Genomic DNA, 11,301 nt, shown 5'->3' on the forward strand with positions numbered 1-11,301 from the left:
GAATGGCACACGGTGGTTTCCTTGTGATGTTGCCTCTTCAGCAGTGGCCCTGCAGCACTGGGGAGACACCCTCTGAGGCTGCTGTGGTGTCCCCAGTGCTCCTGTGTGAGCGAGCACTGAACTGGGATGACATTTCAGCAGGAAGCTATTTATGGAACGTGGGTGCTGTCCAATAATCAGATATGCCTGTGGAGCACAGCCACTGCCTTAGGTCATAGTGCAATTTTCACTGCCATAAATTTCTCCATCTACAAATTCTTGCTGGGTGTGGTCACTTTGTGAACAATTCTCGGTCCTGCCTCACGAAAGCAGTGTTCCTGAGCTTTGGTGGGAATCACGGAGTGATGCCTCGCATCCGAGCTCAGCAGGGGAACCACAGCCAGAACTGTTTGCACCCCATTCAGCACTCCAATCAAAGGCCTGCTGATTTTTCCATTCCCTTTCCATTTTTAAGACATTGTGACTCGTAAATATTGTAGTAGATTATAAAACTCAATGTGTGAGCTCTAATTTCTATTTATTTGTACCTCTGTGGAGCCGCTATTGCGGGTGAAGATCCCGAGCACAAGGCAGTGTATGCACAGAGAATATAGGTACTCTCCCCCAGACCTTGGATGTGAAATGCAATCTCTTCCCTTTCTTTAGATTACAGTCAGACTGGGGAAGTGCTGCACACAAGGTTGCCTTATTTTAGCACTTTTTCTCACAACCGTTGAATTTAGATGTATATCTGGTTTTAGAGCAGTGAGGTTACACATGACCTCGTGGATTCAAGGTTACGAATTTCTGAGATGCTTTAGAATGAGAAATGGCTGTTTTACAGAAGCCTCAATTAAGGAAACCAAAGCATTTAATGAGAATGTTTTGTGCATGTGTAGATATATCCACATATATTTGGCAGATTAATGCAGATTGGTTCAGTGGGTGAATAACTTGTTTTAAAAATACTTTGTAATCCGTTTCCCTGGGGAGTCTGAAGCTGCTGTACAAGACTAGAAAGCTTCTGGTAAACCCTACATATTTTCAGAGCTGTTGGAATGCTTTGCAAACTGACTAATCTCTGCTGAGAAATTATTACAACTGCAAAGGTTCCCAAGTGAAGTGCACTGGGCAAGGAGAATTGGCACATCTCTCACCTTGCCTAAGGGTCAGATACATTAAAATCTGTATTTTTACATGGAATCATATGTTTTCAAAATCACATCCTTGCTGTCTGCACCTAAACATTTATTCTAAGGTAAAATCAATACAAGTTTCAAAAGAATTATGATAATAAATTAAACTGATACTTGGGATCCATTCTGTTAAGGTTTTAGATGTCACTGCCTTCTCTTAGAAACAATGAAAACAAAATCTGAGTAGGAAAAACTGCTCTGCTGGGATGTGTTCACAGTGGTGTATGTGCTTCACACTACTGCAAAGGGCTGTTTCCAGAATGTTCTGGCAATCACTTTATAACTTGCTGGGTGTAATTTTTATTTTTCATGCCTTATTACATGTAACTATAGCTTATTCTTATTTGTCATATTTATTTATGTCCTTTAATAAGACCGCAATATTCATCTAATCCCTTTTAAAACCACAGCATTTATTTTAAATGGCATTAGGTTTTAATGTACAAAAGCCAGCAGCATCAGAGTTAAAGCTAAAAACTTTTGTCTGACACAAGGGACTGGATTGACTCATTTGAAGTAGTGCAGGAGTACCGAGAGTAGTGGGAGCTCATGGGGAGGGGTGAGAGCAGCCTTGTCCCTGCTTCCAGGGTGTGCCAGTGGACTTTCCTTGTCTGTGGGGGTGAGGGCAGCTTCACTTGCCACAGGTGCTCTGGTGCTGAACTGTCTGCTGGTGAGCAAACCTTTCACTCAGCTCCAGCAGCTCCCCATACCTTCAGCGGTGCTGCAGGGACGTTTAAATGCTGGCCGGGGCTGAATAAAAAAAAGTTAATCTATTATTTATTGTAAGAGATGAATAATGTGGCTCCCAGCGTTTCTGTGGACACCCACAGTTTGTTGTTTGTGCAAGGTTCTTACCTTGAGATGATTTTAATATAGGAATGGTGGTCTGTGAATTTGTGAACGAGGAGCTTGACTATTACACACTAAAGTATGTAGTAAAATTGAATTTATCTGCATCTCTTAGGCAAGGTAGTAAAATTGGTCCGTGGTACCACCTCCACAACTCGGGCTGTTTCAAGGCAGCCGGGATACGAGATACACTTATTTCCCCGAAAGAGGCACAACCGTGCCACCAGTGCAGGACAACGCCGGCAGGCTGCGGCCGCACAAAGCACCCGTGGGGCCGGGCAGGGCCGCACACGTGAACGCGGAGCGCGGGCAGACAGCCGTGGGCCGCCAGTGCCCCGCCGGGGCCGGGCGGGGGCGGTGTCCAAGGCTCCGTCCCGTCCCGTCCCGTCCCGTCCCGTCCCGTCCCGTCCCGTCCCGTCCCGTCCCGTCCCGTCCCGTCCCGTCCCGTCCCGTCCCGTCCCGTCCCGTCCCGTCCCGCAGTGCCCGCGCCCCCCGCCCACCTCCACCTTTGCAGCAGGAAAATGCAGCACTCCCAGCGCGCATGCGCGGCCCGCGGCCGGCGCCCCGCGAGGGCTATTTATAGCAAGTGACGTCACCTAGAAATAGAGCGCGGGGGAGCGGCGCCCCCTCCCCTCCCCTGCAGCACCGCGGCTCCGCCCCCTCGTTGCCTTCCCGGCGCGCAGGCGCGGGCGGCGGCAGCAGCGCGAGGCTCCGAGCCGCACACGCCGCGGTCGGTCCGGGAGCGCGGCCGGCGGGCGAGGGAGCGGCGGCCAGCGCAGCGCGGCACAGCCCAGCCCGGCACAACCCGGCACAGCCCGGCACAGCCCAGCCCGGCACAACCCGGCACAGCCCAGCGGGCGGCTCCGCTTACGGTTCCTGCTCCCGCCACCCGTGCGCGGCCAGCCGCACGTCCCCGCCCGCCTTCCGCTCTCCCTCAGGGGCGCGCAGAGCCCAGCCCGGCAGGCACCACGGAAGCGGCCATGGGGGACCGAGAGCAGCTGCTGCAGAGAGCCCGCCTGGCCGAGCAGGCGGAGAGATACGATGACATGGCCTCGGCCATGAAGTCGGTGAGTGGGGCCGGTAGCGTGGCGGCCGTGAGGGGTGCTCGGGGAGGAGTGTGTAGGGGAGTAGTGGCGGGGGAGGGAGGGAAAGGAAGTGCGGGCTGGTCCGAGGCGGGGTTGGGTCCGGGGAGGATGCGAGCCGCCGGCTCCCACCCGTCGCGGCGAAGAAAGGAGGGCGGGAGCAGGAGCCAGACCGTCCCGCCGGGACACTCGCCGCCGTGCGGGGCGGTGCCCAGTACTACCTGCCTGTGGCAGACATGAGACAAAGAGTAGCCGGTCCAAACCGGACCTAGCACCCCCTTTCAGGATCTGTTTCCGTCCCCCTCCGTTCCCCCGTGAGGGCTGTCTTGTCTCGCAGCCCTCCCGCTCCCCGGCTGTCCCTGCCCCGGGGGTGTGGCTGTCCCGGTGCCCTCCTCTCCGTCTCCCCACCGCGCCAATCGGGCTCGCAGTGCGGCCATTTGAACGCCGCCCGCCTCTCCTGGCGGCGGGAACGCTGTGCCTTCCCTCTCTGCTGCCCGTCCTCGCCCAGCTCCCCTCCAGCCCCATGGGGTGGCGGGATTCACCTTGGGGTGCATCTCCCCTCTGGGCATCCGCCGGCGGCTGGGGGCGCTGGTCCTTGGGATGGGCGCTGCGGCGGGGGCTGGGGCACAGCGAGGGGAGCCCCTTCCTCTTCCAGACGTTTCCTTTGCCTCGCCGTAAAAGACACGAACCGAGGCCTCACTCGCTAACATCGCTGACTCAAAGACAGTAAATGCGTCCAGGTGTGAAAGCTGCCCCCTGTGCCAGGAGCATTTCCCGAGCTTTAACATCGCCTTTTTGCCTCCTCTTTGTAGGGTAACAGTTTCTCAGTGCATTCTGTACCCTGTTGAATACTGAAATGTGTTTAAACAATGTTACATTTGCAATTCTGCTCCTTTCAGAACCAAGCAATGAAAATTATTTGTACTGATCTACCTGTACTGATACATAATAAAATTGTAGAATGATCAAACCAATTATGTCTAGTCCGTTTTTTGAAAACAAAGCATTCACACGATCCGAATGTTATGGGTAATGTTAATGCCATTGCATGCTTAGCAGTGTCTTTCCATATCAGATTACAATTGGTTTGTTCTTGCTGATCTGTCCTCTGTGAACATCAAAGGCCCCAAGAGGAACTGTTTCTCTTGAGAGTGCTGCTGTTTGAAGGCACAAGATGATTTTAGTTTCAAAAAGAGCAGCTTCAAATAGAGTCCACATTTTTGTTGGAAGAATGTCACCTCCCTTAAATGAGAGCAGTAAAAAGGTACTAATTCTGCTGCTCTTGTTCAGTTTTGCTATTATGTTGTAATAAATAATTACGACCAGTTCTAAACCAGTGATGCTTCTGAGTATCTCAATACCAGAGCCACAAGACTTTAAAATAAGGTGTATTTATAATTCTATCTCCAGAGTTCTTGATACATATGATGTAGTAGTAACAGCTCTTCTTTCACTTGGTCATTTTAAAAGATGAAATAGAGAACCCACTAAAATGTACTGCTCGAGAAGACAATTTCTAGCTGTTGCTAGTAGAAAGCTTTATATTTCTCCAAGAACTGCAGTGTATGTCTGGTCTCTGGGCACATGTGAAACCATGAGGACACAGTTGCTGTGCTTTAGGAAGTGTGTAAATAAAGTACTTACAACTAAAGTGTATGTCCAGTTGTCTTCAAACTGTACAAATTACTGTGCAAATTTTCATTCACCTGGAGCCGTGGTATTCTCATCTGTAATGCCACTTCTGCTCACAAGTAAGTTGTGTGATCATGAGTGTTTGTAATTGGGAGCTCCAGAACACTCCGTGAGTGAGTGGAGTCTTAGACTTACACAAAAAGCAATCTGAATTTAAAAGCAACAGTTCCCTTCTATTGAGCTGTTTGTACACTGTTGCATATCTGTAATGTAGCATCTGTTGATTCCTTGTCTTTCACCGGTGTTCACTCCAACAGGGCAATTTCCAGAATGCTCTTTAGTGTTGAGGTTGGTTCTGTAGGTCTGAGCATAATCTGTGGAATGCTCTGAGGGCTGTCTGTCCTCACAGCTCTCATACTTCTGTTTCAGTGATTGCAAATAACTGAGAGATAATTAAGAGAGCTTTTTATCCATATGGGTTAATACTGAAGTAATCTTGCAATCCAGAGAATTTAGATTTCCTCCAAAGGAAGGAAATCAGTATTCTAACTCAGAAATCTATTCTCCAGGATATCTTAATTTGAAAAGTTTATTTTAATTTTTTTAATCTCTGAATGTAACACATCTGATACTTTTTAAAGGTGCTATATGAAAGTAGCGTGCTTTCTGTGTAAACTGAAATCTGAACAATTTCAGTTTTATATATTACTACCCTTTATTATAGAATATAGCCAACAGCGTGGTAGTTACTTCAGAAACATAAAGTAACAAATACTTGTTTTAGTGAAAGTGTATTTGCCTGATTTTTGACTCTGCCACTGGAGAAGAAGTGTGACAAGGCTACCATTTCATCTGTCAGCGTAAAGCTGGGGAAGCGTTTATTTTTTATCCCCATCAATTCCTTCTAGAAAGAAAAAAGCCAGACCGAGTAGCAATTGTAGCTTAAACAAGGAATTTACTGCTCAATGCAAATTTTTGTTGATGTAAACTTATTTTTCATGGAAGAATTCCAGTATTTTTGCTTGTAATGTGTAAACAGGAGAGGAAAATGAAATAGTTGCTGTTACAAATCAATGGGGTTAGTAAACTAAACCCATTAATTTGTAACTATTAAAGTTATTTTACTAGAAAATACTATCATATGTAAATGGCATTATTCCTCGGGGCATGGCATTCCCATTGCATTCAATGCTGCTCCAGGATTTCAGCTATTTCAAACAGAGTTTACACGGTAGGTACAGAATTGTTTCTCAACACACTGGAGGAAGATGCCTTGGGTGTAAGTGTGAAAGGTTCTCAGCTGATGTAACAAACACCTCAGCCTCCTGAGATTACAGCAATGAGTACCTTTTGGTTTAGAGAATTCCAGAAATGAAAAGTTGTAGCTATATAAGCCCTTCATTTTTGGGGCAATATTAATCCTAATAGGCAGTGCTTAGGACCTCTTGATTTATGATGCTTTTCCAATATAGCTACATGGTGGTAAAAAATAATTTACTTTTTAAAGTTGGTAACGTAGGTGATGTGAGATACAGAATTTTAAAATTAGTCATGGGAGAAATACTACACAGTGAAATAAATTTAAGTCTTGAAATAAAGTTTTTGAAACAAAGTAGCTTGAGGTTCTAGTTTGTTTGTGTAGGCTTTATCTGTATATATAAATAGACTTTAAAAAATTTGTGATGTCCTATATTTTTAGTGCCTATCCCTGAGTGTCTGGTTTGGGGTTAATGAAGTGTGTTGGTGTAGGAGAGGGGAATGAGTTCTTCAATGGAAGCAGTGCCCTCCCCTGCTGGGAGATGACTTCTTCATGCAGTTCTCTGGGGTAAATGTAGCTTAGAACTTCCAGTTCTTGGTATAGAGCTCCGAAATCACACGATACAAGAAATTGATCTGGTTTAAATTCATCAGTCTGGTTTCTAGTTGTTCCAAAATTATGGACTGCACAACTTCGTATCAGGCAAGTTTTGATAATTTAGCCTGACTTTATACTGGCTCGGGTACAGTCATTTTTGCAGCAGCTGGCTCAGAGCTGGCTCTGGCTGAGCGATGTGCTCCAGCTGACATAACCTGCATAGTCACAGGCCACTGACCTGGGGCAGGCCATGGATCTGCTCTCCCTGGTGGGACATTGCCTTTGGAAGGAGCTCAGCTTGGGGTATGGCCTGTGTGGGGTCACACACAGGAGCAGTTTCTGAGCTGATGGAGTACTGCTCATCAGCATGTGGATTAGGAATTCCAGGGTTAAAGTCAGGATTTCTTCTATCTGCTCCCAGTTTGGTCACTAGACAGTGAAAGAATCATTAATATCTTTATTCTAGAGAAGACTTAGGTGGGCTGTGGTGGAGATTGTTGAGGAAAATATTAATTGGGAGCTGTGATGAAGATTCTGAAGATGTCATTAAAGTTGACTCCTGTGCATTTCATCCTCTGCAGGTTGCTTCTAATTCTGTTAGGACAAGCAGAGCAGTGTCTTTGGGGAGTTCAGGTTCCTGAACTGTGGGAAAGTAATTTTGGAGATAAAATTATTGATCTAGTATATTTTAAGAACAAAACCTAAATTTGAAACTAAGCTCTCTCTTACTGTAAGAGTTATAATTCACATAAATATTATTTTTTGATCTGGACACAAGCACATTTCTTAGAAGGTTCACTGCCTACACCAGCAGTCTCAGAATAGTGTAAATATTTGTGACTTGATTGTTTGTAGTATGTAAGTATTAGGTTGTGAACACTGATGTCTGTCAGGCTGTGTAAATGTGCACATTTTTTAACAGAAATAGTTAATGATTTTAACAGCGTCTGAGCAAAGATGAGTTTATTTTCACACCAAAGTACGTATCCTTAGAATTCTAGTGACTACTTTTAAAGCAATATGCTTAAGATGGAGGAGTTACATTTTTCATCCTAATTTCTTTGCGTATGATTTCCTGCATATAAATTTAAAAAAATAGAACATTTTCAAGTGACCATGAGTCTGACAGCCTAAATTAAAACATCAAGTGAAATAGGCCTAAATATACAGTACTAGAAGTATTATCCTTCTATCTCAGCTTTTTGAAGTAGCAGTTTAAAGTTGATCATGGCTTTATTCCTGATCTGTCCTATTTGTGTGCAGTTTCTTTCACATGCTAGCCCTGGGATTTGTTTGCAGCCAGTTAGCAGAAATCAGGGTAACTTTTGTATTCCACTGGAATTCCATTGGTGCTGTGCAGAGCTTAATGGCTGCATCTCTGCTGTCGAATGGAAGCAAGCAGCAGAGGAAGAAATGTGAGAATTGCACCAGCTCCCAGTGTCGGTGCTGTGTTCCACATTCAAAATCTGGTGTTCTAGATACATTTAAATTCATCACTAAATGTGTAGTCTGTCTAATTATAGCAGACTTCCTAAAAAACCTGAGCCTTCCTCTGTGATTGCTTCTCCATTACACAAGCCTGACTCACTTTTATTCAGTGAATATTCTTTAAAAGCAGTGGCTTCTAAATACCCCTTCTATTACATCAGAGCTGTGGGGATTTCTCTCTTTTTAAGTCCTGGCTGCAGAACAGTTTTAAACTTTCAATGTTACAGAGTTAATCCTGTCTAGAAGGAATTTTGGGTTCTGGAAGAAATTTTGAATCTTGGACTTCCTGATCAAAGTACTGAAGGAGGTTTGCACACTCTTCTTAAGGCAGACCCTTTAAATTTGCTCTCTGTCTGTCTTTGCAGGTGACTGAGCTGAATGAGCCCCTCTCAAATGAGGACAGGAACCTGCTGTCTGTAGCCTACAAGAATGTGGTCGGAGCCAGACGATCCTCCTGGCGCGTCATCAGCAGCATAGAGCAGAAGACCATGGCAGATGGGAACGAGAAGAAGCTGGAGAAGGTTAAAGCCTATAGGGAGAAGATAGAAAAGGAGCTCGAGACAGTCTGCAATGATGTTTTGGCTCTCCTAGATAAATACTTGATCAAGAACTGCAATGACTTCCAGTATGAGAGCAAGGTCTTTTACCTGAAAATGAAGGGGGATTACTACCGCTATCTGGCAGAAGTTGCTGCTGGAGAGAAGAAGAACAGTGTCGTGGAAGCCTCAGAAGCTGCCTATAAAGAGGCTTTTGAGATCAGCAAAGAGCACATGCAGCCCACTCACCCCATTAGGCTTGGGCTGGCACTCAATTTCTCCGTGTTCTACTACGAAATCCAGAATGCCCCTGAGCAGGCCTGCCTTTTAGCCAAACAAGCCTTTGATGATGCCATAGCAGAGCTGGACACACTAAATGAGGATTCCTACAAGGACTCCACTCTCATCATGCAGTTACTCCGAGATAACCTCACTCTGTGGACGAGCGATCAGCAGGATGAAGAAGCAGGAGAGGGCAATAATTAATGAGCTTTCCTCTGACCCCTCTTTCATCCACTTGTCCATCCCCATCATCACCAATATTTCCTTGCCACAGTCACACTAAATATCTAGTGCTAAGCATATCTGTATTGTACAGCTGTTCAGATCTGCTGTCCACTTATCAAGAAGCAGTTTCAGATGAGTCTTGGTGGGCTTTGATGGATTGATTGGTTGATTGGCCCTATTTATCTTAGTTGCACTTGAGCAGTGCAGAAGGAGGCATTTTTAGTTTGCCTGATGATTGGAAAATATGGGAAAGAGTAACGGAAAGTGATTGAGGATAACTAGATTCCAGTTAAATTTTTCCGTTTGAAATGAGCTGACAGTTCTGTTAAGCAGTACATTTTGTGCATGCAAAGTAAATTAGCCACCCCAAATTTTTTTCAGTCAATGAAAACAGTTAAGCTGATGTGAAATGACAACTCTGTTCATCAGTTTACAATAAACTGTTTGAAATGTGAGGTTTCAGTAGAAATTTGGGTTTTTTGCCTCTAACTTATGTGCACAGTTTCTTTAAATGCAGTGCATCTACCTAAGAGTTTTGATACTTGTAACCTTTTGCAGTTGTTTTGAAGAATCATGAATTTTATTTTTTGTAAACTCTTTGGCTGTTTAGTTGTCTGTGTATTCTGACAACTCTATGTCAATATTTGCCCATGCTAAGATGGATGACTGGGAAGCCAGACTTCTAAATTAAATGTTTTGGAATTAAGTGAATAAAATAAAATGCTGCTTCAGGGATGTTATCTCTACCTGAGCTGTCCTGTCTTTTGTTTGGAGCAGAGATACAGTTATCTAACACATCACTAATGGGTTAGAACATATTTAACCAAACGTTTAATGAGAAGTTGACACGTGCTAAACAACACAAAAGCACAACAGTGTGCTGAGAGAAGAAAAACCCAAACCCACAAACCCCAAAAGCACCCACAGTGGGGTCATCTCTGTTAAGGGTGGTTTATTTAGTTGTTTGCTCAGTACAACAGTTGCTGAACAGCAAAGCACATAACTCACCATATCAATGCACAGACCTGTGTTTGCCCACTGCAACTTCTGAGCTCTTTCTCTGAAGTGCTGAGCACCAAATCAGCTTTACCTGTCAATATCCCAGTAGCTATTTCATATTTACCTGCTTCAGACAGAAGCAGTATTTGTTGCTAAAGACTGCCTTTCTCTGTTTAGCTCACTTAAGTCCAGTCCACAAACTTAACACTTATTTTTGTTTTCTTCCAACAGTTAGTGTACGTTTCTTGGTGCTGTACACAGTTCTGTCATGGTGTGTCCCAGAAGCAGGAAAAGTTAGCTGTATCCAGACTGCCAGTGGCACCTGAGCTAGCTCAAAGGTCATGTAAGTTCTCATTTATCAGAACTGATAGTCTTTAATGACAGAAATAATTATTACTGGTCAGAATTGCCCACAGCAACTGCTCATATTTTTTAAAGCAGTGCACTGGTTGTTTGAAAGTCTCCAGAATTCTGGAAGTTTTAATGCCAGATTTGCGTGCATTTACGTATTTTGTCATCTTAGAGATCATTCTAGCTTTATTATATCAGTACAATTGACAACAATTGAAAGAGTAATGCAACATCTGAAAAAGGTGAAAATACAGGTGAAAATACACATCTTCCTAGTGCCCCTGTGGAACCAAGGTAAAACTTGGCCATAAGATTGCCTTTTTACATTGAAACACACTGGATTGTTAATAATGATATTGGCAGTTGGTATGTTTATTTCCCTATTGATAGAAGCACCTGTCTTTGTTGCCTTTCAATTATTCCTAATTAAGAAGCCAGGGAGGCCTTTCTCCTTTTACTGACTGTCCTGTGCAGAGCCTTTGTCACAAACCCACGAGCATTGTGCAGTTTGCAGGTGAGTCAGCAAGTGTGGCACCTCTGGACTGGCAGCTGAGGGCTGGCACTGCCCTGGTGCACCTGGAGACCAAAGAGATTCTGCAGAATGGTGCTGTGTAGCAGTGAATTAATTCCCAGGAGGAGAGCAGGTACTTCTCCCATGTTTTCCAGCTGTCTGTGGATGAACCAGTGACATGCAGAGCCTGTTTTTGTGGTTGTGTTTTGGTAGGAGTTAGTAGAGAGTTTTCTATGGAGCAAACAAAAAAAAAATGCTCCAGTGCAATCCATATTCTTGTTTCCACTTCAGCAGCTTTTTCATTTCCTGGGCCCTG

General features: G+C 44.8%; 1 protein-coding gene across 1 annotated transcript; it reads left to right on the plus strand.

The window, feature by feature from the left end:
• The first annotated feature begins 2,709 nt into the window (after positions 1–2,709).
• On the plus strand, positions 2,710–9,870 carry YWHAH (tyrosine 3-monooxygenase/tryptophan 5-monooxygenase activation protein eta). Its single transcript, XM_063415891.1, has 2 exons — positions 2,710–3,091; positions 8,447–9,870. Exons 1-2 carry the CDS (start codon positions 3,005–3,007, stop codon positions 9,101–9,103), a joined length of 744 nt encoding a protein of 247 aa, XP_063271961.1. The 5' UTR covers positions 2,710–3,004; the 3' UTR covers positions 9,104–9,870.
• The last annotated feature ends 1,431 nt before the right edge of the window (positions 9,871–11,301 follow it).

The sequence above is a fragment of the Prinia subflava genome, chromosome 19 (assembly GCF_021018805.1).
Source record: "Prinia subflava isolate CZ2003 ecotype Zambia chromosome 19, Cam_Psub_1.2, whole genome shotgun sequence".
Classification (NCBI taxonomy): domain Eukaryota; kingdom Metazoa; phylum Chordata; class Aves; order Passeriformes; family Cisticolidae; genus Prinia; species Prinia subflava.